The sequence below is a fragment of the Paralichthys olivaceus genome, chromosome 7, assembly GCF_024713975.1.
Source record: "Paralichthys olivaceus isolate ysfri-2021 chromosome 7, ASM2471397v2, whole genome shotgun sequence".
Lineage (NCBI taxonomy): Eukaryota > Metazoa > Chordata > Actinopteri > Pleuronectiformes > Paralichthyidae > Paralichthys > Paralichthys olivaceus.
The window spans coordinates 23,206,383-23,234,010 of record NC_091099.1 but is presented as its reverse complement, the minus strand read 5'-3'; the positions used below and the strand labels follow the sequence as shown (position 1 = coordinate 23,234,010).

Sequence of the window (27,628 nt, the reverse complement as noted above, 5' to 3'; positions counted from 1 at the left end):
AAAACTCAAGAGACTGGTTTGACTGAACATCCCTGGAGATGAGCAGTTTCAGAAATATCCCTTATACTCAAATGTCTTTTCTAATACTTTTATAAAATTGTACTGGCATCACCGATTATGTCTCGTTTACTGAATCACTGCGTCACTCAGGTCCCATTTTTCCTAATTCTGCATTGCCTGGAGCTCCTGAGCTGTATCTGTCTGATGTTATGCTTTGAAATGCTGTCACATGATTGGCTCCCTTTATTGTGATTTTTTATTTTTTTAGAAGAAAATGAAAGCCTGTGTTACAAACTGGATATGTGCAGTTGTGAAAGCTACCTTAATAGTCTGAGTAACCATAACTATAAGTTTCCAACCTATACATTGCATTCACGTCTGCAGTGCATTACTACTGCGAAGATGGGATTTTACTGACAGTCCCAATCTGTCTGACTTGGCACTTACTGATGTGGACCGACCAGTAAAGAAGAAAACTATAGACTCTTCACATCAGTCCAAACTCCTGATTTACTGTATTTCAAATTGAATGGACATTTTATATTGCAAGCTCTGTAACAACCACCAACCATCTTGATGATGTCCACTTTACCAAGTTGTTAATATATTAATATATATTTTCCCCTAGGGTTAGGCTAATGGTTTAATATGCCATACTGTATTGTGGAACAGCTTTTGGTTGTGGTATAATTTGCTTAATCTCTAATTTCAAAGCCCAGACGATGAATTAGCCTCTGGGGGCAACAGACAATATTTTGGGGCCTTGGGTTGAGACAGCAAATATCTAGGCAGATTCTGTATATTCACATATCTAATCTGTTTCAAGAGATTACCGAATCCCCCCCGCTCTTTAGACTACTGTGGAAATGCAGGCAAACAGTCTACAGGAAATGTTTTGTTCTTCGTTAAAATTCATGGAATTAAAAAAGGCAAGGTGCGTCAGGGCAGTGAGGCAGAGAGTCACGAATTAGCCTTTGGCCCTGTTCAGACCTGGCATTGATATTCGATCACAGACACATTTAAGATCTGATCACTCAGTGTACACACAGTGCCATTATCTTTTGGCAGTGGGAATCTGAAGGGCTGCTTACGCGGACATCCTCTGGCCCATTACAGTTTCATAATTGAAAATGTTTTTACACTAGTTTAACCAGTTTCAACAGGCCATCACATATTTTGTTACTATGACAAATTGGCATGGTCTTATTTCATTGTAGAGCTGTGCATTGATTCGTACAGCATCACCTTGGTCACACTCTCAAACACCCCTATACAGTCATTGTCAGGGAATGTGTCACAACACTACTACTATTTTTAATCCCTTTTAATATTGTCGTCACTGACCCTTTTCACAGATAGTTGGCCTGAGGGGTCGGAAGTTGTTGCTCTAAAGATTAGATTTTTTAATGTTTTGTGTTAGTTGTCATCCTGTCTGTGGAATTTTGTTAAACAGAACCTTCAAAGTCTGCACTCTGAGGATAATGGGCCTCTTGACGTGACCTAGACTGCTATCTGTTCTCTCCCATTTAATATCAAATTTAAATGCAGCTATTTCAGTTTTTGATTTGACTGCATTTATGTTAGACACAGAATCTGCTCTGTAACCCAACCATGTTGTCATACTCTCTTATATTCTAGTAAGGACAACTGAGGCGCATTGAGTTGGTTTCTTTATTTACCACAATGAACACTGATTAGAAATTCAGCTGCCTTTCTTCAGACATCTGTGCAGAAGATTTTTCCCCATCAGTCATACTAGCTAATAAGCCTCATTGTGTCTTCGTGAACAAAAATAACGTGTGTATTTGCATATAGATCGCACACATACACGCACTTGTACCAATATATCGTCAATCGACAGTTGTTGAGCTGATGCATGGAACAATTTTTAAAGTCCCTTCTAAAACCTAATAACATTTGGCACAGACAATATTAACATGTGCTGTAGATTATTAGAGGTTTTGGGCTACACAGCATGATTTCATAGGGGTTATTCACTCTAAAAGTTTAAAAAGTGTTTAGGCGGAAATTCAGTCTTTCATTCTATAAAACGTGAGCATCGTTCAGTCCTGTGAGAGTGAACAATCACAAGCGGTCACTCAGGATGCATTTTCGTACCAGGTGTGAACAGATGTACTTAACACTGTCCACTGGTGATTGGATCTCTTTGGCCCTGTTAATACCAGGCCTGAACAGGGCCATTGAGAAACATTCTAACACTTGGTGTAAACTATTGTGCTTGAGCTGCCCGCTTATGATCTGATCTGTCGAGATAGACGTCACTGGTATGAACAGGGCCTTTGTCTTGGTCGGTTGATTGATCAGCTCCTGGATTCCCCGCTCGTTCTGTGTTGAGCTGTAGACGAATATTCATGAACTCTGAGAAGTTTACCCATCCTGGCTCCACTCGCATGTGAGAGTTAAAAGTCAAGTGCTCCCTCCTGCCTTTGAAGTGGCGGTAGCTGACTGGTATGGATTATACAATGCATGACCCAGGCGACCTCCTGCTGAACATCTGTATGAGGGAGTGAGCACACTGGACTTTCATCTGACTGTGGCATAGTGATTTCTCTTTTTTTTCGAAGACTGCTGCATAACAGATTACCTGCCCCTTTTTCATCTTGTGTATTTGAAGAGTTTAATGCTTGGAGAGGTAAAAGAGAATTTAGACTCAAAGAAAATTGATACTGTTCATAACGACTGTAAGTATTAGTCAGTTAAACTTAATTTTATTCATTATGACTTGTTAAGCCTTGAGATGTTATGAAGCTCTTGCAGCACTTTGGTGAGAAAAAACCTCATTTAGTGGAAGAAACCTCTAGCAGACTCAATGTGGGAGGTTTACAGCACCCTGACACCATCGTCGGCTCTTATCCCACAAACCTTTGTGTATGACACCCCTTTTTCATTGGTGGATATTTGTTCCTCTTTTAGTTTTTTTAATTTTTGCATCTGTCGTGTATTAGAAGTGTCATCAACCCTCTGTCTCCTGATCTATTCTTTTGGTTCTGCTTCTGTTGAGCTGCTCCCTTAATGAGAGTGAAAGATAATGCCAATGTGGAGCTCTGGTGTAGGCTGAACAAGCAGAGCAGAAAGTTGGTGATTTTGACACAGTCTCAGTTTGTCAGAGAAGAAAAACAAAAACACACAAAAAAGGGAGCCAGCAACTTCACTTGGCCTTCACTCTGTTTGACATGTTCGTTTCTCTATCCGCCTTGCTCCATCCTGATTGGCTGAGGTTTGGCAGCATGGATTAACTCGCATCGTCTCCTGCTGTCTCACTTGACACCAAATCATAAAAGCGAGGCAAGTTTATTTACATAGCACCATTCAGACTCAAGGCAATTCAAAATGCTTCACTGAGGCATGGGAATACATTAAGAATACATTCAAGTTAAATTACACTGGCAAAACTAAGGCAAATGTTCCGTACAGAGAATAATTACAAAGAATACCTGTAAAAAAACATTTAAAGTTCAGATTCAAATGTCTTTATTGTAATTCCTCTGCTGCAGACAACATCACAACAGTGATGGCATTCCCAGGGAGTTGGACAATTTTATAAAAATATTAGGAAACTAAAAATAAAAGTTTCTTGAGCGATTGCATGATTTGGTGGAGTTAGGCAGTACTGAACTGTTTTTCAGTCTTTTGAGGGAAGCTTAAAGTGGACATGTATCAGTCACTGCTCGTCTAATGGTGCTCTGGGCTGTTCTGATGACGCTCTAGAGCTCTTGGGCTTTGCTGTGCCTTTTGCAATGACAGTGGAGGTGTGTTTGTGGCCCAGAAGTCTTCAGTAATGTGTGTCCCCAGAAATTTAAAACCAGAGGCTCTCTCCACAGCTGCATCATGAATACTGGACCAAGATCTGTTGAAGTCCACAACAATCTCTCTTCTCTTTTTCTTTCTAACAATACGATTGTTAGTTGAACACCAGGATGTCAGGTTTCACAGCTCCTCTATGTATGCCTATTCATCTTTGACCCATGGTGTGGGTGTGGTCTGATGTAGATCTGAGGAGTTAACTGTCGCAAACGTCAATATACGAAACTCACCGGTAGTTAGAAGTTAGCTAGCATGGCTGAGATCTTCCCCTGTAACTCCCAAAATGAATAGACAAAAAACAATGTTCCATTTTGCAAGAGCATCCCCTCTCTCTCTCACAACCTCTTCTTCTCGCAGTTTCAAAAATATGCTTGTGAAAATGACTTCCGCATTCATAAACTGATGGCAATTACTACTGATGGGGCCCCGGCAATGTGCAACGTGCACTCTGGTTTTATAGCACTATGTCGTAATGACCCTGATTTTCCCGACTTAGTGAATTATCATTGTGTGATTCATCAGCAGGCCTTGGCTGGGAAGGTTGTGGACTTATCTCATGTAATGACAATGATGGTCAAACTGATAAATTCGACTCGAGCAAAATCGCCTCAGCACCGTCTCATCAAGGCGTTATTGGATGAGCTTGATGCCGCTTACGGAGACTTGCTCCTCCATGCTGATGCTGTGGTTGAGTCGCTGCAAGGGGCTGCAGCCATTTGTCAACTTGCTGCCTGAGATAAAGACTTTTCTGTCGAGAAGGAATGAGAATTTAACATGTGTAGTTAAATTCTTAAAGCAAAACAGGCCTGTTTGATATGCTAGTTACACTTTTTTCTTGGTTGCGTCAATTTTAAAGTTGGACCAAAGCATTTCATGTAATTAAAATAAATGCAAATTGGAAGTTCTTGAATTTCCTTCGAGATCAATAAAGTATCTCTCTATCTATCTATCTGTTCAATCTGGCCATCTTTTTCTCTTAGTGCTTCAATAGGTAGATCATGCTTAAGGCCAATGTGGGGAAGCTTTAAAAGGTTGGTTACCACTGTTCTAAATGATAGTCCCAGATTTGTTTGAAATGACGCCACAATATCAACACTTACCATCACATAGTTACATCAGAGGAATGCCCATCTAAAAACTAATCTACATCTGTAGGTGTCAACTGGACATTGGTATGCCATAAAAAGTTCATGTTTGAACCTTGGTCCAGTGTGTGAAAGCTCCCTGAGTGTAGCGAAATCATCAGTGTGCTGTTCATCGAGCAGTTGTGATAAACAGCTGACTGTTGTGCTGTTTCTCTATACACAGCTGTGATATTTGTATTAATTTTACTTGTGCCAGCTTTTTCTTATCTGCTGTTGCTGGTGAAATAAGGTTCATGTTTCTCATCCCTCTGGGATGATTTGTCTGATTCCCACTGCAGAGGAAACTCCTGCAGTCTGCATGGAAATAAAAACCTTTCAGATCTTTTGTTTCCAAGCCGTGGGTCAGGAGATAAGACGTGGATAAAAACATATCTCTCCTGCACAGACAGTGCGTATTATTGTACGTCCTCCAGTACGTCTGAAATGCATAATATTTCAACAAGTATGTGTTCATTCTGCTTCACAATTAATGGAGCTTCAACGAGACACCATCACAGTTACAAATTGAACCATATCAGCAAGAAGCTAATACAGTATCAACTAAAAACGTGTTACTGGGTCTGTTTTTGTTTTCTGGAGAAGAACTCGAAAACTATTTGGATTTTTTCACAAAGCCTCACAATTATTCTAATCAGGTAACAGAGTGGAGCTTTTGGTATCTTGTGTTTGCGAGGGGAATATGTCATCTCCACATGATTTTATTTTTCAACTTAAAGGCAGCACAATAAATTCGTAGCATGTTTACAACTTTACCGAAAAAGTCTGTCTTTTTTAAGCTGCTTGATGTTTCACTTTCTTCACCAGCTGGTCTCTCACTGTGTCTGTGGACAGTTTGTTTATCAGAGCTTGTTTTGTTGAAAACAGCCTTCTGCTGCTGGAAACATTAAGGGATCTATTTTAACGATCTAAGCTCCTGATCTAAAGCACATGGAGAAAGTGTTTTCAGGACGTGACCAAATCCACTTTTATTAATTTAATGGTGGGGGGAAAAAAGGTTGTTGCACCACATCAGTGGTTTAGAGGGGTTATACTTCATCTCTGAATTAGTCTTAAGTGTTTCGGGTGCAACATGCAGCAAACCAATCAGAGTGCTGTAGAGGTGGGTGTGATTCAGGCATTTAGCTGTAGGAGAGAGAGGTGTGCAGAGCTGGCTCAGCAGGCACAGTGTGCTTTCTTTTAAAAGCAGTAGTTGCTGGACTGAGGGGGAGAGATGCTGCTCACAGGTCGGAGGTCCACGGAGATCCTGCTGTTATGGTTTCAGCAGAGCTCTGTGTAAAGCAGCCAGGCTACAGAGATCACAGGAGCATGACTGTATGTAGTTACTGTGTGCAGAAATTAAAAAAAAACAAAAACTGAATTATCTGTGTCGCATGATTAGTGCTGGGGGAACCTGAGTAACCCTGTGTTACAGGTGCAATCTCCCATTCCCTTTAAAGGCCAGCTGAACTCCCACCTTAATAGATTGTTATTATACTGGCGGATTTGTCAGAGTTGAAGTGTAGTTTTAAATGTCTTCTAATAAATGGGGTTCTGTGAGCACTGCAGAGTTACGCTCCCCTGACACACTCCCTCCGCTCAGCTCTCGCAAGCTGCTCCCGACCTGATAAAAACCCCTGAAATCACCTGCTGAGCTGTTTTTTTTTTTCTTTTTCTTTTTCTCTGAAAACTTGAAACTGGTAGAGCGTACATCTTTGGCAGCTGAAGGTTTTATGTTGTAGAAATGAACCTTCAGGTTTTAGCCAACACTGAGCTGCATACTGTTCACTTCTGTCCATAATTACTGAGTGTACTTTGGAAAATTGGAGACTATTAAACAAGAGTTTATCATATAAGTATAACGTTTTTTTTTCTCAGAGGAGAGATGCAGGGAGTGTCGTGCTTTCTGTTTTAATTAGTCTTTTTCATTTGGTTACCTGTGAATGTGCAGACCCATGACACAAATCTGAATGATACATGAAACAGACATAAATGTAATATTTCCATCATGTTCTTTACTTTCAGCTTTTTATCTTGATCCTAAATCATCGGTGTGTTGTCCTTATTAAGCTTGGGCTGATGGATAAGTCCACCCCCCCGATGGTATCGTCCATCACACTGTTTCACTGCATATGTTGTCATATGCTAATTAAATTGACATCGCCCAACCTAATGTAAAATTGTAGCACATGGTTGGAAACACATTATTCTGTCAAGTTGTGCCACATTTAGATGGCTACTTTGCTAGTTTCTTGATAAAAAAAAAAAAAAAGCCTCTCAGAAATGCAAATGTATTGTGTCACTCTCATTGAAAAGAATTACTAATACTTTTTGAATATTGCATATTACCTTATGGCATTTGTGAAATAGCACATCATGAGCAGTGAGCACAAAGGCAGCTTCTAAAAGGAATGAGAGTACATACACATGATTATAGTGGAGGGTTAGCACAAAGGTGTGCAATAGGGACCCTGCTAAGAGCTTAGTTGTCAGCTCTTTTGAAGAATTAACATTGTTCTACTGATTTATGGTGCCAGATTTAGTCTACAAATCAATTTCACGCGGCACGTTTAGAATTGCTAGTTAAATCTAATTGCTAAATTGTTTTTTTTCCCCATTTGGATTTTTTCCCAGTCTTGATCACTGAGTTTTTAATGTAAGGCTGCTAAACATAAGGCAAGCAGCCTTAAAGAAAACATTATTGTTTGACATGTTCTCATGTCGTGGTGCTTTTCTGTGATTAAAAAAAAACTGTATAAAGGAACAATTCAATGGAGAAGCTACAAGCAGAAGCTTATATTTTAGCTTAATATATGAATAAAACAATCCAATATTAGAAGCTTTTTTGATTAATGGTCACTTAATTCAGTAATAATTATCAGGGGTATTTTGTAGCAAAACAAAACACAAATATAAGTGACTAACTGTAATGTGCTGGCAGGGATGCTGTGTTTGGCTCAGTCATCCCTCAGGGGGTCACACTGTCATCTTATGGGACTAGGTATCACTGATATTTCAGTCTGTGAGACCACTGAGTGTCGTTCCATCCCAGCAGCCATGTTTTGTCTGCAGTCCTAACTGCTGCACTGTGCTCATGTTGCAGCAGCGAGCTGCTGTTTGGAGATCTATCCCCGGTTCCTCTCGGCCTCTCTGTTCCTCATGACTAATGTTGGGATAAACTTGAATTGCCTTCTGAGTTAATGAGCGTCCCGCAGCAGCAGCAGAGCGATGGGTTTTGGTGATGCTCAGAGGAACAGGGAGGCCTCCAACTTCTCGAGAGCCAGCGAACATTTGGCAGGGATCAGCTGCTCTCCCACAACGGGGATAGGCAGACAGTTTACAGCCGACTGGTGGTTTCTGATAAAGTTACTGCTCTGTGGGGGGGTGGTTTTGTTGTCGTGTATTTGTAGGGTTTGAGAGCTTAATTTGCTGAAGCTAACAACAAAGCAGTTGCAGCAAGCTACAGGTAAGCTGGCTGCATGTATGGACAAAGTTCTGTCAGGATGTTTTTCATAGGTGGGCCTCTGTCATGGCATCATCAAGAGGTTGCATGGCACGAAAGTTGTTATTGGCAAAGTTGGATAAAACGGTAAATCTGCATTCAAGAAGTCTCTTGGAGGATTTAACTGTGCTACATGTTATTGTGTCAGTATGACAGTGAATGGCAGTGGCTAATGGAAGTTTACTAAAGGTGCTTTTTTTACCTACCATTTTTGGTCCAGAGACCTGACTTTTCAGTTTAGTCTGGACCAAAATAACAGGTGTGTGAAGGGTGCCTCTTTAGGGTCTGGACTGATTTAGACTAAAAGATTTAGTGTGACTAAAAGCGTTGACAAATGGAACAATGGTTTGTTTGATTTCACTGTGAAATTTTGGGGGGGATAGTTTGGACTGCTTGTAGTCTTCATCCTCACGATATAATGTTTGAGCAATGAGAACATTAATTTTGCAGGTCGTAATACCATAATGATATTACAGTGGCAGCAGAATTAACAACATGTGAGTGATAACAAAACATCAGAGCAGCCGAGTCACTTGCGGACCTGTGGAGTAATGCACCTCAGTGCAGTGGCGCTCATTTGATTTCAATTGCGATATATATATATATATATATATATATATAGAGAGAGAGAGAGAGAGAGAGATTTCGACTGATATGAAAGAATTGAATTTTGGTTAAATCATTTTATCCTAAATGCATTGTGAAAAAGTTGAACATCAATTGTTCTGGCTTGCGTTTTGTCTGTTTTGTCTGCTTTTCTTAAGTTGTGGTGCGTGTAACATGCAGTCAAGAATGGACAAAATTAGGTTTGGCTAACAAAGCAAACACAAACACGTTATGAATCTGATACGTCATGATTGATATCACATGTTGATCCTCAGCAGTTTTTGTTCAACCCTTGTGTGCAGTTGCTAAAATGAATGTGCTGTTTTTGTCTGTTTTTAATGTGTGCAACATGAATCAGTTTGACCAGAAAAAACACATTTTGATGTTGACAGTGTTGAAATCCATCTGAGCTGCAGCTCTAGTCTGGGGCGATGGCCCGCAGGTTGTAGGTGCAGCTCTGTGAGGTTTGTGAAGTTTTCAGCCACAGTGAGTCGATGGCGTGGCTTGTAGGTCAGACCCAGAAATGATATGGTACCATCACACAGGCCAGCTCTGAACTCATGAATGAATCACTCAACCTGCTGTAATTCAGGCCTCTGGTTTCTCCCCTCTGGTCTAAATCAGAGAGGTTTGTTTGATTTTTTTTTTTTTTTCTGTCTGGGTTTTCTGCCTGACTGAGCGGCTGAATCTACGGTAGAGTGAACAGCTCGTCTGCCTCGCAGGCTGTTCCTGCTCCGCCATCCTCGGTCAACGAGGTACCACAGAGGGACTCGGGCGGTCAAATCTGCCCGAAATCAGACTAACTAGTTCTGACAGGAAGCAACTTTCTACCTGCTGGGAACATGGCCAACACTTTCCTACGCTTCTCTCTGAAACGCCTCAAAGACTTTAACCCTCCTGCTGTGCTCCTACTGAGTATGCTGTCTAGTCAGTCCACAAAACAGGCCTTTTTCATGAGCCACGTGGACTGGAAAGGCAAAAACAAAATGAGACAGTCTGGTCTACAGAGGCCGTGCTCAGCATATCCAGGTTGTCCCGCCCTTATTGCAGTTTTTACATGTGTAATGGTAGCTGTTTGGTTGAGTTGAAGTGTAATACTCAAGCATTTCAAGTCTCATCTACCGGCGCTATCACCTCTTTGAAAAACGGTATGTCATCAAAGGGCTATAAATCCTGGGATAGGTTGGGCTGGAAAGGATCCACCCGTCGGAGCCTTCATTTATCAGGGAAGGAAGGGCCCATTTGTCAGCTTTATTTGAGGCACCCTAGTTGCACCGCTGTGACTTAATCAGTGTTCAAATGCAGACTCCGGAGTATGCAGCCTCTGAACTGAGACACAGCTTATGTGTCTGCCTCTTTTGTTGGTACAGAATTGAATTACATGTTTTGGTTCACGTCTCCAGGTCACCTTGACGTCATGCCTCTCTATGTGCTGTCGGAGGGGGCAGGTCCACACGCCCAGGTACCAACAGACCAAACCAGGATTCCCATCCCACTCATCACCACCAACACAGACTACTCCAACAAATCAGTCAAGGTTTGTTCACAGCAGAACTATGATCAGAGACTTTTCATTATTAGGGCTCTGCACCAGGGACAGGAGCTTGGGGTGTCATGTTTTTGGGTTGTCTGTTCATCCTATTGAGCAGAGGTAGGAAGTAAAAGAAGTACAAATACTTTCTGTACTTAATTAGATCTTTCAGGTGTCTGTACTGTATTTTTCAGACAGTACTTTTTCTCTCTACATTTCAACACAACATCAAGACAGATTTAAACCTAAATGGATAATAACACAGAAAAGACCATTCCTTGTTTTATATCTATCAAAGACAAATTAAGACAGAACAGACAAGAGGGGGAGACTCAACTGTGGAGAAGAGGCACATCTGGAGAAACAACATGGAGGAAATTGAACAATCAGACATCACTGATATCAGTGTAGAGATGAAACAGTGTGAAAACATTGTTTAATTTCTAGTGAACAAAATTAACAGGGTTATCAATATCAATATCTCTGTATTGTTATAATGTGCTTTTAAGATTCAAAGAATTACTGATTCACAAATCATAGTAACTTTACCAAGTTTTATATTAACATAATATACATTATCAATAAAAATAATGATTTCATTATTTATCCACAACCTGATTACAATAAGTTAACCCCAAATGTCAGTTGGGACAAAATTTCAGCTTTTGCTGCACACAATTTGCCAACAGTGGATATTAGCGTTTGTTAGCCCCCCTCCCCAAAAATGAATAGTTAAAATCAATAGTGGTATAGTTATTTTGATGCTCTCTACATCAATGCACTAAGGCTTGTGTTGTGAAAAACTCATATATAGGGTATATAAGGGTGGCCCCAATGAGGTCAAACACTTAACCCACTCCACCATCGGCATAGTAGTGAGTAGATAATAAGTGAATTTTAAATTTTGGGTGAACTATCCCTTTCAGGACAATAACAATGTTTTAGTATTATGATGTTTAAACACTTAATTGAATTAATTAATTAATTTTATTAATCTGAGTTTCATGTTGCAAATATTTTAAATAATTGGAATTTGCTCACCTATTAGTGACCAATAGCTGAGTGTGTTTAATTATACCATTAAGTTTATTTGCAATAAATTGTCTTTTTGGGATTACTGGTTCAGCTTGCAGGTATCATTCTCTTGATAGTAGTTTTGACTTTTTACTTAAATACTCAATGTGCGTAGAATTTATAAAGGCTTTAAAACATCACCATCTTCCTTCACAGTTTTTTTGTGTAGCTCACCATGCAGAGTTCAAGAGTTCATGCACTTTCCTGTTTTCTTGGTATTTTCCTACAATAATGTCTGTGTATTTTTCTCTTTACTCCCTTTTTATTCATCTGTCACCTGCCACCATCTGTTTACATCCACCTAGTTTATTTCTTCCATTGTGTAAGGCATTTTTGTTGTTTTGATTAGTTTGCTGCCGGTATATATTTATGAAAACCAAAGCAGCAGAATAATCCACCTTCTGTCTTACAGCTCCTTTCCCTAAGGCACTCATCAGCATGGCTCACTTTTCTGATGTGGCTTTGATCTGGTGACAGGCTCACAGTCAAACTGCACAGAGCTTCAGTCAGAGCTAAATGCTCCTCAGGTTGTCTCTGAGTTTATTGTTTTTGGTTTTGTTTTTTTCTAGGGGAAAGTGATTTGTAAAGGCCAGCTGATGTCGTTAGCAGCTGACGACTTCATCTTGAAGACTGTCATCCAAGGTAAAACATTTGAAGCATGGACAAGTTACCTGGGTAGCTCTTCTTAGATATACATATAAAAATATTTCCAATATCAATTTGGATTGAGGGAGCAAATATTCAGCATAAGAGTTAACATTGAAGTTATCCACTTGAGTGAGCAGTCAAAACTGTGTGCACAAGTCGTAAGTGTTGTATTTACGATGTAGACATAAAACTATAGCAGGCCAAATTAGTTTTTAATATCAATTTAATACTGCTATTACAAATAATTTAATACATTTATGTGAAATTTGGTCTGTTTTCACTCTGATCATCAATGGCATCATCATCTATATGCACAACCCTATATGCAGTAGGTATTATTATTTACTAGCCTTTTGTTGCATTTTCAGCCTTATTTGTCCCTCACACGAGATAAAACACACAAATAAATAAGCTAAATAAATAAGCTGACATTAGTATTTCAAACATTCAGAAAATGTGATAATATCATTATTGTGCTCTCTTGTACAATAAATACAATCTGCTTGTGCTACCCATCCACAATAGACCAAAATTGGTCTAGCTTTTATCTTTGACTCGGTCACTATTCAGAGAGTAAATCAACACAGTTTATTTTAGACACTTATTTTAGGTGTAGCGTAACAATGCCTTCCAACCTTTCTTTGGTTTATGCTTACACTAGAGAGGGGTATATGAATCTGAAGGATGACATGTCTATTTTTGTATTTTTTAAAGTTTGATCATTTTAATAGTTTAATAGAAACTCTTACTCATGTACAGTGGGTTTGTCAAAGCTTGTTGGCTGTTGCTGCTGAAAACAATCAGATCAATCATAACGGCACATAGAACATGTGCAGTGAAATTAAAACTAGTAGCCTTAAGAGACTATAAGCTCTGTATTACTGCAGAGTTTAAGTGTGCTATGTGTGTGTGGATGTGTCAGAACGGTGTGTGTGTTAAGCTTTTAAGCTGGAATGGATTGTAGAAGCAGATGGAGGCTGGTGTGTCTCATTGTTGTCTTGTCTGTGGTTTTCTTATCTCTGAGCTGCCTTATTAAAGAGCTACAGAGAACCAATGCTCTTATTGTGGCAGAGATATTCCTCCTTTCATTCCTTTAAACTCTGTGACACCTGGCTGTGTCCCTTAGCTGCAGGATGAGCAGGTCCTCCTCATTTGTATTATTGGGTTGTAGACACTTTCAGTTTTAGTACAGTGCTTGGCCTCCTGGAAAAATGTGGGGCTTTGTTTGGGTTGTGACTCCGTCTATAAACTTCCAGCTATTTCTATTTTTGAAGTCTTTAAAGTTTTTGTAGAGAGGGATTTACATTAACTTGCTGGTATGTTATTGAGAATACTCCGGATGCTTTTTATTTATCTCTGGTCAGAACAGAACAGAACCACTTTTTTGGCAGTTATTGGTATTTATTGCAATAATGATTATTTTTATTTTAAACTGAGATTTTTATGAAGGCCTTCCAAAGTGAAGATTTGCCAAAACTCTGCAATGTTTCTATTAATCGTCTGTGTAGATTTAGTAAAAAGGCAGAGAGCAAAATATTCCTCAAATAAATACCCAGAGTAGTGTATGTAGACCTATATAGGCCTCAGTCTGTGTCTTCAATCTAGATCATACCTACTGTAGGACTGTATGTCCTGTGCTGTCTCTGTAAGTTAACGTTAACACATCCATAGTTACAAATATGAATCTGGCAAACATGATCAGCACCTCATGATCCTCTTCTTATTCTCCATGCTGACTCTTGTCTTGTTTAAAACTTGTTCTGCATCTATTTTTCAGAAGAAGACTCCCAGCAGAGCACCTCATTACAGAACCAGACCATTAACGTCATTCTGTTTGGATCACTGGCCAAAGACTTCGATCAAGCTGGCAGTCAAGGGGTAGGGTCTCTCAGTCACTATATATACGTGTGTGTGTATATATATATATATATTTATGATGTTCTACTTGTGAACAGATATGTCAATGAAGGTACAGAACATACTGTTGAATAAAGTATCTCTTTACTCATGTTATGTGTGTTAGAAGCGTCATCAGCCCCCCCACTCACTCACTGCAAATCCAGTGGGTTATTCTCCACCTTGTTCTCGCATCGGATTCTGCCAACTTTCTGCCGAATTTATAATAGGGGGCAATGCGGAGAAAGTCTGCAGATAATCCGGAGGCTCTAACTGGGACATTTGCGTTCACACATGCACTTCCTCAGGAGAAGGTGTTCAGTGCACGTCTGAAAGCATTTCTGTTTCTTTTACCCTCTTCTGTGACACATAAGTGTTAACTAACACTGCTGGTGTGTTTGTTCCTTGCTAAAGTTTACACACTCTTAAACCTTCCCAGACAACTACAACTAATGTTCGATGTCCCAATCCTTTGCAGATAGGTGGGAATAATCAGTAAATAATTTGTTTGCTTGGCACGGCGCATTTTTAAAAAGTTGCTTCTCTCAGCTTCAGAGAGACTCAGTCTTTTATCTGAAACAGGCTCATGCTTGAGACAGGATTAGCTGATATTTTTATAGGGAATATATTTGATCATAATTTATAAATACGGACCCTGTTGGCTGAGCAATCTCTGTTTCAATTTGTGTTCAATACAAGCTCTAAGTGTACCTGTTGCCTTGACAAATTCAGTAAAATATGCATTACCACAGCAGCAATTCCAAGAGGGCAGCAGTAGTTTACGACATACAAGAAGCTTTCTGTTTCAAAACACTGATATAGTAACCATAAGAATTTAATTTATAGAGCAATTTTCAAGCAAAAAGCACAATGTACTTGTCAAAGGTGAGAAAACCCAAAACATAATCAACATTAGGGGAATAAAAAAATAAACTCTCACTCAGAGGAAAGAGAGATAAAAGACAGAAAGAATGAAAAGCACAATAAGTTCCAAGTTATTTCCAAAGGTATAAACATTCAAACATTATCCACAGAGTAGGAACATCTCAATGACAGAAAATAGCTCAGAGTGTAGTGTTGTCTCTCAGCCATCCTATGAAATTAAGTTTCAAGATGAGATTTAAAAGCAGTAACCTGGAACTCATTACAGGACTCAGACTACAGAGCTAAGGGGCTTGTTTGGATGGAAGTGTGTATGTGTACAGAGCTGGGGAGGCTCAGTTATATACTCAGGCACCTCATCATTCACAGTCTTGTGAGCAAAAACAATATAAACTGGATTCTAAGAGACTGGAAGCCAGTGCAGTGAAGCCAAGAATGGTCTAATGTGAGAATCGCTTGTGTTTATTTTGCTCTTAAACTACTGTCATTCATCAGCTTGCTATGGTGTGAACATAAAACGACAAAGCGATAAATGCAACTATTAAAACGGCTAATGAAAAGTAAATTAAACTTGATAGTGAAACAAATATAATCCCTCTTGCTGGAGAAATTCAATTTGAAAACTGGGAGAATGTTGATTAATGGCAGTAACTTTGCAGCAAAAAAAGAAAAATACAGAAGTTGAGCTGCAACATGCAATTTCAACACTCGATATCAAGAGAAGAGAACAGGGACAAATTGAACCTGGAAAAGGTGGAAGGTTAAATGACTTTACATTTTGTGTATTGTAAAAAAAATATGCACATGCACTGAGCTGTGTTAAGCTCCTAAAGAATTGGAAGTAATTTGGAAAATAAAGGAGACCAGTTAATGCTGACAGTTTATGCAGATTATCTAAATAATGTGGAGGTAGAGTTGGATAATATTGCAAAAAACAACAGTAAACTCCAAGATGTAATAAACTGAAATGATCTAATCCTGGAGATTTTCATGAAATCCAAATTAAACTAAAATATTTTTGAATAGTCATGGTTCCTGTGCTCTATTCAAATTTGGTTTTATTTGGAGGAGGTCGTCATAGGAAACTACCCATTTAGTGTTTCTCAAGGATGAGTAAAGCTGATTTTGTCAGCTTAAATAATGTGGGTGAGGATGTAATTGCATTTTGCTTGTAAATTAACAGTAAAGGTCTAGAACTAGAAGTCACAGATGTAACAATGCCTCCACTCGAATTTGAATGGGCTTACGGTCAGTTGGATGACACCACAGGAGCAGTATGGAGACATTTTCTGTTTCTCTGTTGTTTTATAAATCTGAAGAAGTGGTCTACCATACTTCAATTGTATTGGATTTGGCTTCAATACTGTTCATCCTTGAAACCGCGAAATGTTTTGTGTGACTCAAACACTTCACCCACTTATTTTGCATCTCTCAAGTGTTAGAAACGTTAATGACACACCCTTCCTTCTCACGTTGGATTCCTTGGATATTCTGCAGCGTTTTTGCTAGGGGCCTGGTTGGAGAAAGTCTGCAGAAGGTTCGGAGGCTCTCACTCTAAACATTTTTGTGCATGCATACAGCCCTTCTTGAGAATGTCAGGAGGATCTCCATCCAGAGAGAGTTCAATGCATGTCTGAAAGCAGTTTATGTCAACTTAAAAAGATTATATTAGTGTTATGGTCACAACTTGTTTCCACTGTCACAGTTTGAAAGAATATTCTGAGCTTGTGCTGCTCCTTCATGCATCAGGGCTGCTGTTTGCCACAAAGTGACTCAGAATGGTTGCGGCTCCAGTTGCTGTCACAGTTTGGATTTAGTCTGCTCTGATACTGTCTCAGCTGTACACAGCAACACGTATGCTGTATACAGAGCCGTCCATGACTTTGTCTGTGATCTGTGTGGGGACAGTGAGCGCATCAGGGATAATCCTTCTCTCAGCAGCATCTCATGGTGTTTTTGGTGTCCCCACAGTGCTGTTTTGATGGAACCCAAAGCCCCATAAACCTTGGTGAGGGCAGGGAAGTCATCGCAGTCTGAGCCACCGTGCTTTGCTGTAGATCACAGAGGTCTCGTCAGGCTGTGTGTCTCCGTAACATGATTATTCAGACTATATCTGCTGTGTCTTTGTCAGCCCTGAGCGGAGGCTTTAAAGCCGTCTTGGGGGCAGCTGGCATGGCAAACAAAAAAAATCTCCACTTTTCACGCCGGTGGTGGTTTGTTGTGAAGTCTTATTTAACATCTCCCCAGATGCAGCATCTGCCGCTTCAATCTGTCCTCCCTCTGGGGAGAAGAATTAATATTTGTCAGTGTTTGTTCTCTCAGTTTTAATCCCTGGTTTCTATGCTTGTTGTTGTTTATCTTGGGTTTTCCTACAGGATGTGGTGGTGGCCTCTGGCTTCACTGTGACCAAATCTTCCACAGTTTCTGAGCACAACCTGCACCCCTGTAATCTGCTGCTGTCAGGAGACGACGCCTGTCTTTATGTGAGCACTTTTATATACATCCAAGTTATGTTTGATGCATGTATGTATGCATATGCAGTTTGAACAGGATCCCTCCTTGTGTAGTCTACTCTAGGACTACTCAAGTACAACTTTGAGGCACTAGTATTTTACTGAAGTAAATGTCCCTTTATATTTTAACTCTGCTGAATTTTAGAGGGAAATATTGTACGTTTTACTCCACTGCATTTACCTGACAGTTGTAGCTGCTAGTTAACATTCAGATTAAGATTTGACACTTTTCTGTAAAATTAGCATTACTTTGAACAGATATAAATACTGCTTGGACGTTATTTCCTCTGCCAAGGAAGTTCTGCTTTGACTCTATCAGCTAAACATACTTTAAGTATTAAAATGTAGCCTGTTCCCTAATGAAACGGGCTACTACATCATTATAGATCAATGTTGACAGTGCCTCTTTCAAGTCCATTTGATGTGTTTCTTCATAAGTACTGCTATGCATTAAAAATTAATAAGTGGAATAGAGTGTACAGATAACTTCTTTCCTCTGGCTGTCGCTCTGATGAACACTAATCAGTCACATGGTGTCAGGTGTCCGTATGCAATAATCCGGTAGCTATATATGTATATATATATATATATATATATATATGTATATATGTGTGTGTGTATATGTGTATATATATTCCACCTGCCTCATGTATATAAAGTATCCTGTGACAACCTTTCCATATTATTTAAGCATCATTGCACTACACTTGTGTTTTATGTTCATATATATACTTTTGTGTGTATATATATATTTACATCTGTATATAGTAGTTCAATGTTTATGCTTAATCTTGTTCTGCTTTGTTGTCCTTCTTTTTTGTTTATTTGAATATTTCTGTGTATTTACGTTGAGAGCAACGGAAAAACTTAGTTAATATAATCCCACTCTCCTTCCTCCTTTTGTCTTTTTAGTTTTCTGCTTTTCCTCCAGCAGCAGTAGCATCTGCAGTGTGTCTGCTGCGGTGACTGTTGACTGAAACACATCATTGAGACGTTTGTTCACATCTCTGTCTCTCTCCCTCAGGTGTCCTGCCTGTCGCCTCCTCCTGACCCCAGATCCCCATTGGCCAACAAGAGAAGCGCCACACTTTCCTCAGAGGTCAGAGTCAGAGGCCTGGTTAACTGCAGAGGCTGCTGGGAGTGGTGCTGTTGAGGTCTTGTATCTGTCAGGACACTTATGTCAGCAGCTGACTGTCCCAGAGTCACCTCAACTGCATCGGGGTCTCACAAGACCTCTTGGTCTCTGCTGCAGTGATGATGAGGGGGAAGAGTTGTGACAGTGTTTGGGGAGGTCTCCAAACTTCTGAAAATAACAATATTAATTCATGAATAATATCTTCTTTTTTTTTATCTACAAATCTAAATCAGCCACATGTGCATTGCATGTAGCATGAAGCTAATTGGAATGAAAAAGGGGTTATGAGAATAGTCTATAGTACTGCGATGAAATGTTGCATGCAATGATACGATTAGATTAAATTAAGAACAAATTAGCATTTACTTACTGTCCACATGTGCTGTACATTTACTCTTTTAAGTGCAGAGGCTTATATTTTATCAGGGTTTTTGTCCTTTGACCACTGTAGTACTCTGTTCTGACTTTTTACACTTACATTTTTTCCCCTGTATTTTATGGAAATATTACAAACAACAAAATCACCCTCAACAAGGGCAGGACACTTTTATTTTATACTATTTGTTTGGGAATTTGACAGACTTATTTTGCACAAACAATTTGTGTACAAAAGAACAAAATAGAAAAAAAGAGCAGAGTAGACATTTGAGAGCAGACATGCACACAGAAGCAGCATGAAGAGCAATAGAATCAATTGATCATTGATTTTAATCAAAAATTTTCATGAATTTTTGTTGTATGAAAAATAACATGACAGCCTAACATGTCAGCCTGCAGCAAACATTGAAGTCAGCTCTGAATTCTGGGTAATGACACTGCAGAGATGAGCTGTTAAAAATTCAGTTGTATAATAAAATATGCATACAGATTTCTTTACAACTCTAGGAAGTAGAATATTAAGTTCATAACGAATTAATAAAATGGAGCACCTGTGAGGTGTAGCTATGATTTAACATTTTCAAACAGAATGAATGAACAGACAGAAGAACATACACTGTTTGAGAATATATGAGATTTGAGATTTTCATAAGCTTGTTATCAAAGTTTTAAGACTTAATTTGAGTTTGATCTCTACTGTAGAATACATTCTGTTAAAAAGTAATGATTGAATAGATTTTCCTCTGGTTTACTTCTGTTTGAGAAGAGGTACATTTTTTCAGATCATCGTTATTGTCTCCAAAAATCACATCTGACTGAGGAAATAATAAGAGCTGGAAGAAACTCAGTTGCTGTGTTCAGTGGTTTCAAGAAATGATGCTTATTTGGACACCAAGGTCAAATAAAAACTCTCAGAAACTGAGAGTAAGAAGTAATTGAAACTTCCATCCAACTTAAAATCTGTCTCCATCACAGTCTGCTCCCAGTCCCAGACTGCTTACACACATCCTTATACAAATGCATACATCATATAGCATAGCATGCTGACTACCACTGTTAATTATTTTTATGGTTTCCTTAGGTTTCCAGAAATACCAAAACCCCCAAATATACATATGAAGGACTGGGCAACCTGAAGAGTGGATCAGTCGTCAACGTGTACGGAGTGGTGGTCTTCTTCAAACAGCCGTTCAAGAGCAGGGGAACAGGTCAGTGTGATCCTCAGCCCAAAGGATGGTCAAAAATATGACCAAATAATAAAGAGTCCAAAAGAATATACAGAGTCTGTACTGCTGGTTAATATTGGCATGCTATCATGCTCACAAAAACAATGCTAAAATGCCGATATTTAGCACGCAAGTCAGACAGACATTGAAAAAAATGTCAACAGTATAAAAACTATTTTAAACCACAATAAACTCTGTTAATTAAATATTACAACAACTCAAATACAAAATCATGTTGTAATATTTCAGTAACAATATTCTCAATATTGTCTTGTTTCTATAATGCTTAAAATAGCAACAAGTTTGTCAGTGTGTGATAAGCATTTCAAACCAAACAGCCGAAAACATTTTCAACCGTTTCAGCACCATGGACAGAGACTTTAGATCTCCTGCAGCAGTTTTACAGATTTCTTTTGGGGGGGGGGCAAGCTTTTAAAAATGTAGGTATTATTATTATTATTTGAAAATGTTCCTGGAACATAAAACATAAACCACATCACCTCCTTTGAGAAGAGAGAACCTTTTATGAAGTGATAAAAGTTGGATCAGTATTGAGCCAGAGCACAAACACAAACTCTGCATCAGAGGTTTATTCTGATGAAAATGTCTAATCACGTCTGTAACACACTCAGAATGGTATATAGAGGTGGAGAGGAGTTGGCCCTAAACCCAGAAAATATATTTTTTAAGTAAATATATATATTTTATTGAATAATACATAATTTAATTTGTCTGATATTCAGAACTAAACAATTACATATATCAATAACCTGTCTTTACACTATATATATACTTGTTTAATTCTTATATTTTTTTATATTCCTTACACTTAAGTATTGCATGTTACTTATTACTGATGTCTTTTTGACCTTTGCTACTGTAATACTGAAAATGTCCCCATTGTGGGACTAATAAAGGACTTCTTATCTTACATAAGCAGTCTATTCATTATAAAAGGAGTCAGTACCAGAGCAATTGCAAGAACACATTTTGTCTTACAGTGTGTTGCATTATGAATTACAGCCTCAGTGTTGCTTAGTGTGATTCTTTCTGAGTCAATCAACCTTAAACTTGTTTGTTTAGTCCAGTATAACTTGCAGGAGTCTCTGGAGGCTGCTATGACATGTTTTGCTGCCACAGAGGAAATAAATACAAGATGAGCGCTTTTAAGTCTCCCAAAGTCTTTACGGCAGAAATGAACAAGGGAGGAAATATGACAGAATTACAACTGTCACATGTGATGGGTTCAAATAATACAGCCTCAAAACTGTCAAAGAAAATGGTTCTGGGAGTGTGATAGAGGAATGATCTTGTGACAGAGACTCAGCTGAGTAGGGCCCACTGGGACAGTGAGCCTTCAATTCACCACAGTCTTGTTTCACCATTATTATTTTGTTTGGTTGTACAGTGTGATCACTCACATATGTAAATATATCGCTCACATGTTACTGAGGACCACTGTATCTTCGTTGAGAGACTTGAGCAGTGGGTTGGTATTGCTGGGTCAGCCCCCTAGTGGTTCTCCTCTCACCTCTCTGATAGGAGTTTTTCAGTATCTGTGAGAAGTTTTACCTCCTCATCTAAAACTCTGAATGCAAAAATGAACTGTGCCTGTCCTGTAGTTAAATGCAGATAAAACAGAAGTCCTCATTTCTGCCCCTCTTGTCCCGAAGTTAAGGGATGGTCTTGGGTCTCTTACCTCGATGGTTAAATCCTGCATAAGAAATCTAGGCTTCCCTATATGGACAAGTCCCTGACTCTAGACTAACATGACAAATGTCTGATTCGCTCTTGTTTTTTCCAGCTGAGAAACACTGCAAAACTCATTGTGGCTCAAGAAGAGATGGAAATTCTCATTCATACTTTATATCATCCCGTCTTGATTATTGTAACTCACTTTTCATCTGCCTCTGCAAAACTTTCTTGGATCGTTTACAAGTGGTCCAAAATGCTGCTGCTAAACTCCTTACCAGGTCCTTCAAAAGGTCTCATGTGACACCAATTCTGATTGCTCTTCACTCCCTACCCATTAAATTCAGAATCCAATTCAAAGTTCTTTTGATCACCTATAGAGATCTGCCTGGTTAGGCACCTGCCTACATAAGAGATCTGCTGCAGCCCTATGTCACCTGCAGGTCTCTAAGGTCCTTTGATTGGGGTTTGCTGGTTGTCCCCTGATCCAGACTTAGGACTAAAGGGAGACTGTGCTTTTGGGGTTGTGGCTCCTAAACTTTGGAACTCTCTCCCTTTGGTCTTAAGATCTGTGGACACAAAAGCAGCTTGAGACTCATTTGTTGAGACTAGCCTTTGTGTGATTGTCTTTTTGTTTTTTTATCGCTTTCTTATTGTATTTCTTATTTGTATGCATAAATATGCTTATGCAGCAGTTTTATGTTACACCCAGGACGCTGCGCTCATCCAGTGAGCGTCGTCTGGCACTGCCCCGGTGCAAGCAAGGCAATCCAGACTATTCTCAGTTGTAGTTCCACGTTGGTGGAACGACCTGCCTAGCACTACCAGAGCAGGAGCGTCCCTCTCTACCTTTAAGAAGCGCTTGAAGACCCAACTCTTCAAAGAGCACCTCCCTTCCTAACTGGCACCTTGGCTTAACCTGCACTTAAGCAATAACAGGCCCGCACTTCTTTTTTATTCTTTCTATGTCGTTTTATAAGCAGTATTTTATTGTTACACCAGGTTTTTAATGCTCTTAGCTTGATTGCTCTCTCCCTTGTACGTCGCTTTGGACAAAAGCGTCTGCTAAATGACTAAATGTAATGTAATGTAAATGCTTATTTTACCCTGTAAACCACTTTGTGACGTCTGCTCTCGAAAGGTGCTATACAAATAAACATACTTACTTAAATCATCAGTAAGCCTAAGTTTCACTTCTCACCTTGATAATTGCTGAGTGTGCTGTGAAAAACAACAACCTTCTCTGTGATTTTATATAAATAACTACAGCCCCTATATGTATTCCCCCAAGAAATCCAAGCAAGATGCTGGTGTTTCAGGTGTAATAATTGACTTTTTGTTGGAACAGGCCACTTATCCTGCTTTAAAAATGTCTGTACCTGTCAGCATAACAGAGGAGGCTGCACTAACCTAAACTAAAAGAACCACCACAACATTGTTTAGTCAATATCTTTATTTACCTGTTAACACACTGCAACTGATATCAGCATGAAGTGCAGAGGAAACAGTTTGACCTGAGGAACAGGAGGTGGTGAGCTGAGGTAACTGTAGAGCGGAGCAAAAGGGTGAGACATTAAACAGACTGTTCAGTCTGAGCTCACCTGCAGCCATGCGCGACAGGATGATGAAGTGTGTGTTTGTGTGTGTTGGGGAGATAATAAAGAGAAGCAGTGTCTCATGTGGAAACTGTCCAAAGTTCATCATCCTGGTATTTGTGGACCCTCGGGTGTCTTAAAGTAAACAGAGATATAAGAAAAATCCATCTGATAAGGCGTGAGGCGTAAAGCGTGATTGCCTTCACATTGAAATAATGTATTCCCTTGACATTTAACCTAATCTTAACAATCACAACTAAATGACTTAACCCTTTGAAGGTGTGTCAGAAAGTGAGGACCAACAATAATGTCCTTATTTTCCCAGAATGTCCAAATTATACAATAATAATAATATATTAACAGCACAGATGAAATCCTGTTTTATGGATACAAGATACACATGAACATGCACAATTATATATGCCCACATGATAGATATGACTCAAAGTGGACAAAAGGCTTTATATCGACTTTTTGCTAATTAGATGGTAAAAATATATTATGGGAATTTTCATACATACACATCAGAGCATGCACAAATATACGTTGTTTTTGTGAGGGCTTCGGACTAATCAATACTTCATTACTATCAACAAAATATATGATGACTTGTAAAGTCATATGGTTATATGTTTGCAAAACGTCAGAACTTATTTACACTTGAAAATCTTTTCCCGGATTTCTTACCTTACTTTCTGACACAACCCAACTTGATTGGTTTTTAGTATTTTTTTAAGACAAGATCGTGAATGTAATGTGTTAAACACTGGTACTACCACTACTATTTATTTTGTTGATTTCAGATACTTTTTTCTCCCCACAGACTACTGCTCCAGCCTGAAGATCACCGATCAGTCCAACCAGAAGATTGGCTGCACAATCTTCTGTGAGAAGCTGGAGGAACATCCCAAAATCTTTCAAATCGGAGACATTGTCCGCATGCACAGAGTCAAGGTGTAGCGTGCTTCTTCAGTCACCATATCCTGTTACTCCTGTGTTACTTTGAAATTTTGAAAGCTGGAAAGTTTACACTCCAGTTGAAGTGATCACTTATAAATGATCCCACATCTCTCTGCAGGCTCAGTGCTTCAACAACTCTATCACGCTCGTCAACACGTTCGGTTTCTCTGTAGTGACGTTTGACGGGGCGGTGGGTGCAGCTGTGGAGCCACGGACGTCCAGCCGCTCCTTCCACTTTGACCAAGAGGTCCGTAGAACTGTGGAGGAGTTGCGATCTTGGGCAGCCAGCCAGACTCTCCTGCCCGCGGTGACCACAATCCCACTGTCTGCAGTTGAGCCCAAGGCTTACTTCGACTTGACCTGCCAGCTGCTGGCCAAAGCCCCCATCGACACCACCTGCACCCTGCTGAGGGTAACGTATACATTTACAAACAGCTTTGTTAGATGATGTTATGTGGGGTTAAAGTTTATCATTGTGCTTGAAAAAATTCTACGAGACAAAATAATAACTGAATATATTTACCACTCCATTGTCGTGGTTTCCATGCTAACGAATTGAACCGGAAGTACACTGCTCCAAAACATTAAGGGACAGTTAATTGCCACAGTATAACACCAAGTTAGTTAAACTTCAGGGATATCAATCTGTCCATTTAGGAAGCACAAGTGATTGTGTAACAGTTTTAAATGAGGGCCCAACATCCTCTAATGGGACCTGTGTTCACAGCCCAGCACCGTTCAGCTCGATCGTCATTTGCCAGACCTCAACAGAAATGGCAGGTCTGCCACTGGTACCACGTTCTCTTCAAAGATGAGAGCCGGTTCAAACTGAGCACATGTGACAGGCGTGGAAAAAGTGTGCTGACACCGAGGTGAACGTTATGCTGCTTGTAACATCATCCAGCTTGACTGTTTTGCGGTGGGTCAGTGATGGTCTGGGGAGGCATATGTCATAGCTAACGTTACCCTGACTGTTGGTAGGTACCGGGATTGAATCCTCAGAGTGATTGTCGCAACTAACGCTGGTGCAGTGGCTCTGGGTTCCTACTGCAGGACAATGCCCAGCCTCATGTGGCCAGACTGTGTAGGGAGTTCCTGCATGAGGAGCATTGATGCCATTGACTGGCCCTCACGTTCCCCTGACCTAAATTCAAGTGAGCACCTATGGGACGTTATGTATCTGTGCCCACATGTTGTCAGGAGTGCATCTAGGCACACGGAGACACAAGTTGTATCAGCCTTTTTAAGGGAGAATGCAAACCCTTAGGCCTTGAAAGAGCGGGAGGTTGTATCACATCCACATAATGTGACAGCAACGCCGCTGTTTAGTTTATTAACATCATCAGAGATGGTGGTGATGCTGAAACATTTCATACACACAACAAGAAAAGGGAATCCTGCCTCCCAGAAGCTTCCCAGGAGGCTGTTTACTGTCAGATTACATCCATGTGTTCCTCCTGTCTTCTCTTTTACCAGCCACACTCAACTGTTGTTGTTCTTGTTGTGGATGTTAATGAAACTTGTCTTTTTAGGTAGCTGCCATGTTTCTTCTTTTTTCTCCCACTACCCTTTCTTTTAAAGAAAATTTCAACTTACTTTGATTTGAAACTAAAGTAGTCAGTATTATTTTTTCCCTCTGGAGTAATGGAGCTGTTTGCCTTCAGTCTTCATCAGTCTTGTAGTAAATCTGCTCCACAGTCTGATGGCCTCAATGGGATTTGGACTCGTGTTTATCTTGGTCCGGAGGTTTTTTTTACGTTACCTTCTATCTCAGTGATGAAAACAGAAATGAGGCTGTAAGTGATGGCTGGTTTCCTGCCAGTGAGGCTGATAGAGGAGATACATTTCAACAGGGTCTGGCAGCGAATCTGCTGGTCTTCTGCCAGGCTGCTATCACTGATTCCTAAAGCTCTGCCGCTGTAACAGCCTGTTGCCACACAACCACTCGTACAACCAGGAGAGGCTGTTGTCCAAATCATAACAAGTGTTTAGATGAAGAAGAGATTGTTATACCTGTCCTCAAGCACCTGAGATCATCATCAACCTGCCCTGCTTTCGACCACTTTACTTCAGCCCAATTTCACATAAACACATGTGACTGCGATGGATACATGCTCAGATCTCAGATCACTAATAATATCAAACAGTTCAAGTAGATTCATTCATCCCTTAAATTATTATTTTTAATCAAAAGCACAAAACATTTTTTCGTTCCGTCTTCTCCGAAGGGAGTATTTGCTGCTTTTACCATTTTTTTTTATTTTATTGTGAAATTAATGACTGCGTTTTCTTAGTCTTATCTTTTCACCCTTATGTAACAGTGTACATAAAATGAAAAACAATAGCACATGAATCAATGAAAAGAATCCATGAATTACAGCATTAAACAGTGTTTCTTTAGGGGTTTTTTCCTGTTGAGTGAATGAACTGACTGACTGAAGTTTATAGAAATACATATCATATTTCTGCTTTTCTTCTACTGAGGCTTGTCCAGTCAGATACTGTTTAATTATATGCATCAATAAAACACAAGATGAACCCCAGTTCAGTTTGATGTATCAATATATCAGTTTTACTGGTCACTGTGTGTATATTAGAATTAGGAATACAATGCCTTATCTACTTGTTTGGAATGGGATGTTTGCTCGACCTGTGGTAATGCTGGTTGCCTCTGTCTTTCTGAAACTCTTAAAGTGACCTGCACTACTCGAGCTGCAGCAAGTAAAGATCAGAGAACCCTGAAGCCACGCCCTGCTGCTGTGAAAATTTTGGTGATGCTCGACTCAGTACAGAAGATCTTAAAGTGGAGAATGAGTTGTCTTTGCCTTTATCATAAAAGTGCCCGTTGTTGTGAACACTCTCTGGTCGTCATTGACAACGTCCCCTATGTCCCATTGCTCCAGTTCATATGTTTACATTGGCAGTATGTGGCTGCAGGACAACCTTTGTGGTCCTGCACAGTAGTTTGCTTTTAACCACTATCTACATAAGTGTTTGATATGTGCCATGTCCTGTTCTGGTCAGCAGATTCTCACCGGTCATCT

General features: G+C 39.7%; 1 protein-coding gene across 3 annotated transcripts in view; it reads left to right on the top strand.

Annotated features, from left to right (window-relative positions):
* Window positions 1-27,628, top strand: part of pot1 (protection of telomeres 1 homolog) — a 66,164-nt gene that overhangs the window by 3,121 nt on the left and 35,415 nt on the right. For 2 of the 3 annotated variants that reach the window (XM_069528517.1, XM_069528519.1), the window contains exons 2-9: window positions 10,458-10,591; window positions 12,229-12,301; window positions 14,085-14,185; window positions 17,461-17,568; window positions 18,623-18,697; window positions 20,193-20,319; window positions 24,448-24,578; window positions 24,703-24,996. In XM_069528517.1, coding sequence (XP_069384618.1) covers window positions 10,472-10,591; window positions 12,229-12,301; window positions 14,085-14,185; window positions 17,461-17,568; window positions 18,623-18,697; window positions 20,193-20,319; window positions 24,448-24,578; window positions 24,703-24,996 — 1,029 coding nt within the window. In that variant the 5' untranslated portion in view covers window positions 10,458-10,471. The remainder of the gene's footprint in view (window positions 1-10,457; window positions 10,592-12,228; window positions 12,302-14,084; window positions 14,186-17,460; window positions 17,569-18,622; window positions 18,698-20,192; window positions 20,320-24,447; window positions 24,579-24,702; window positions 24,997-27,628) is intronic. The other variant, XM_069528518.1, reaches the window with a different exon arrangement.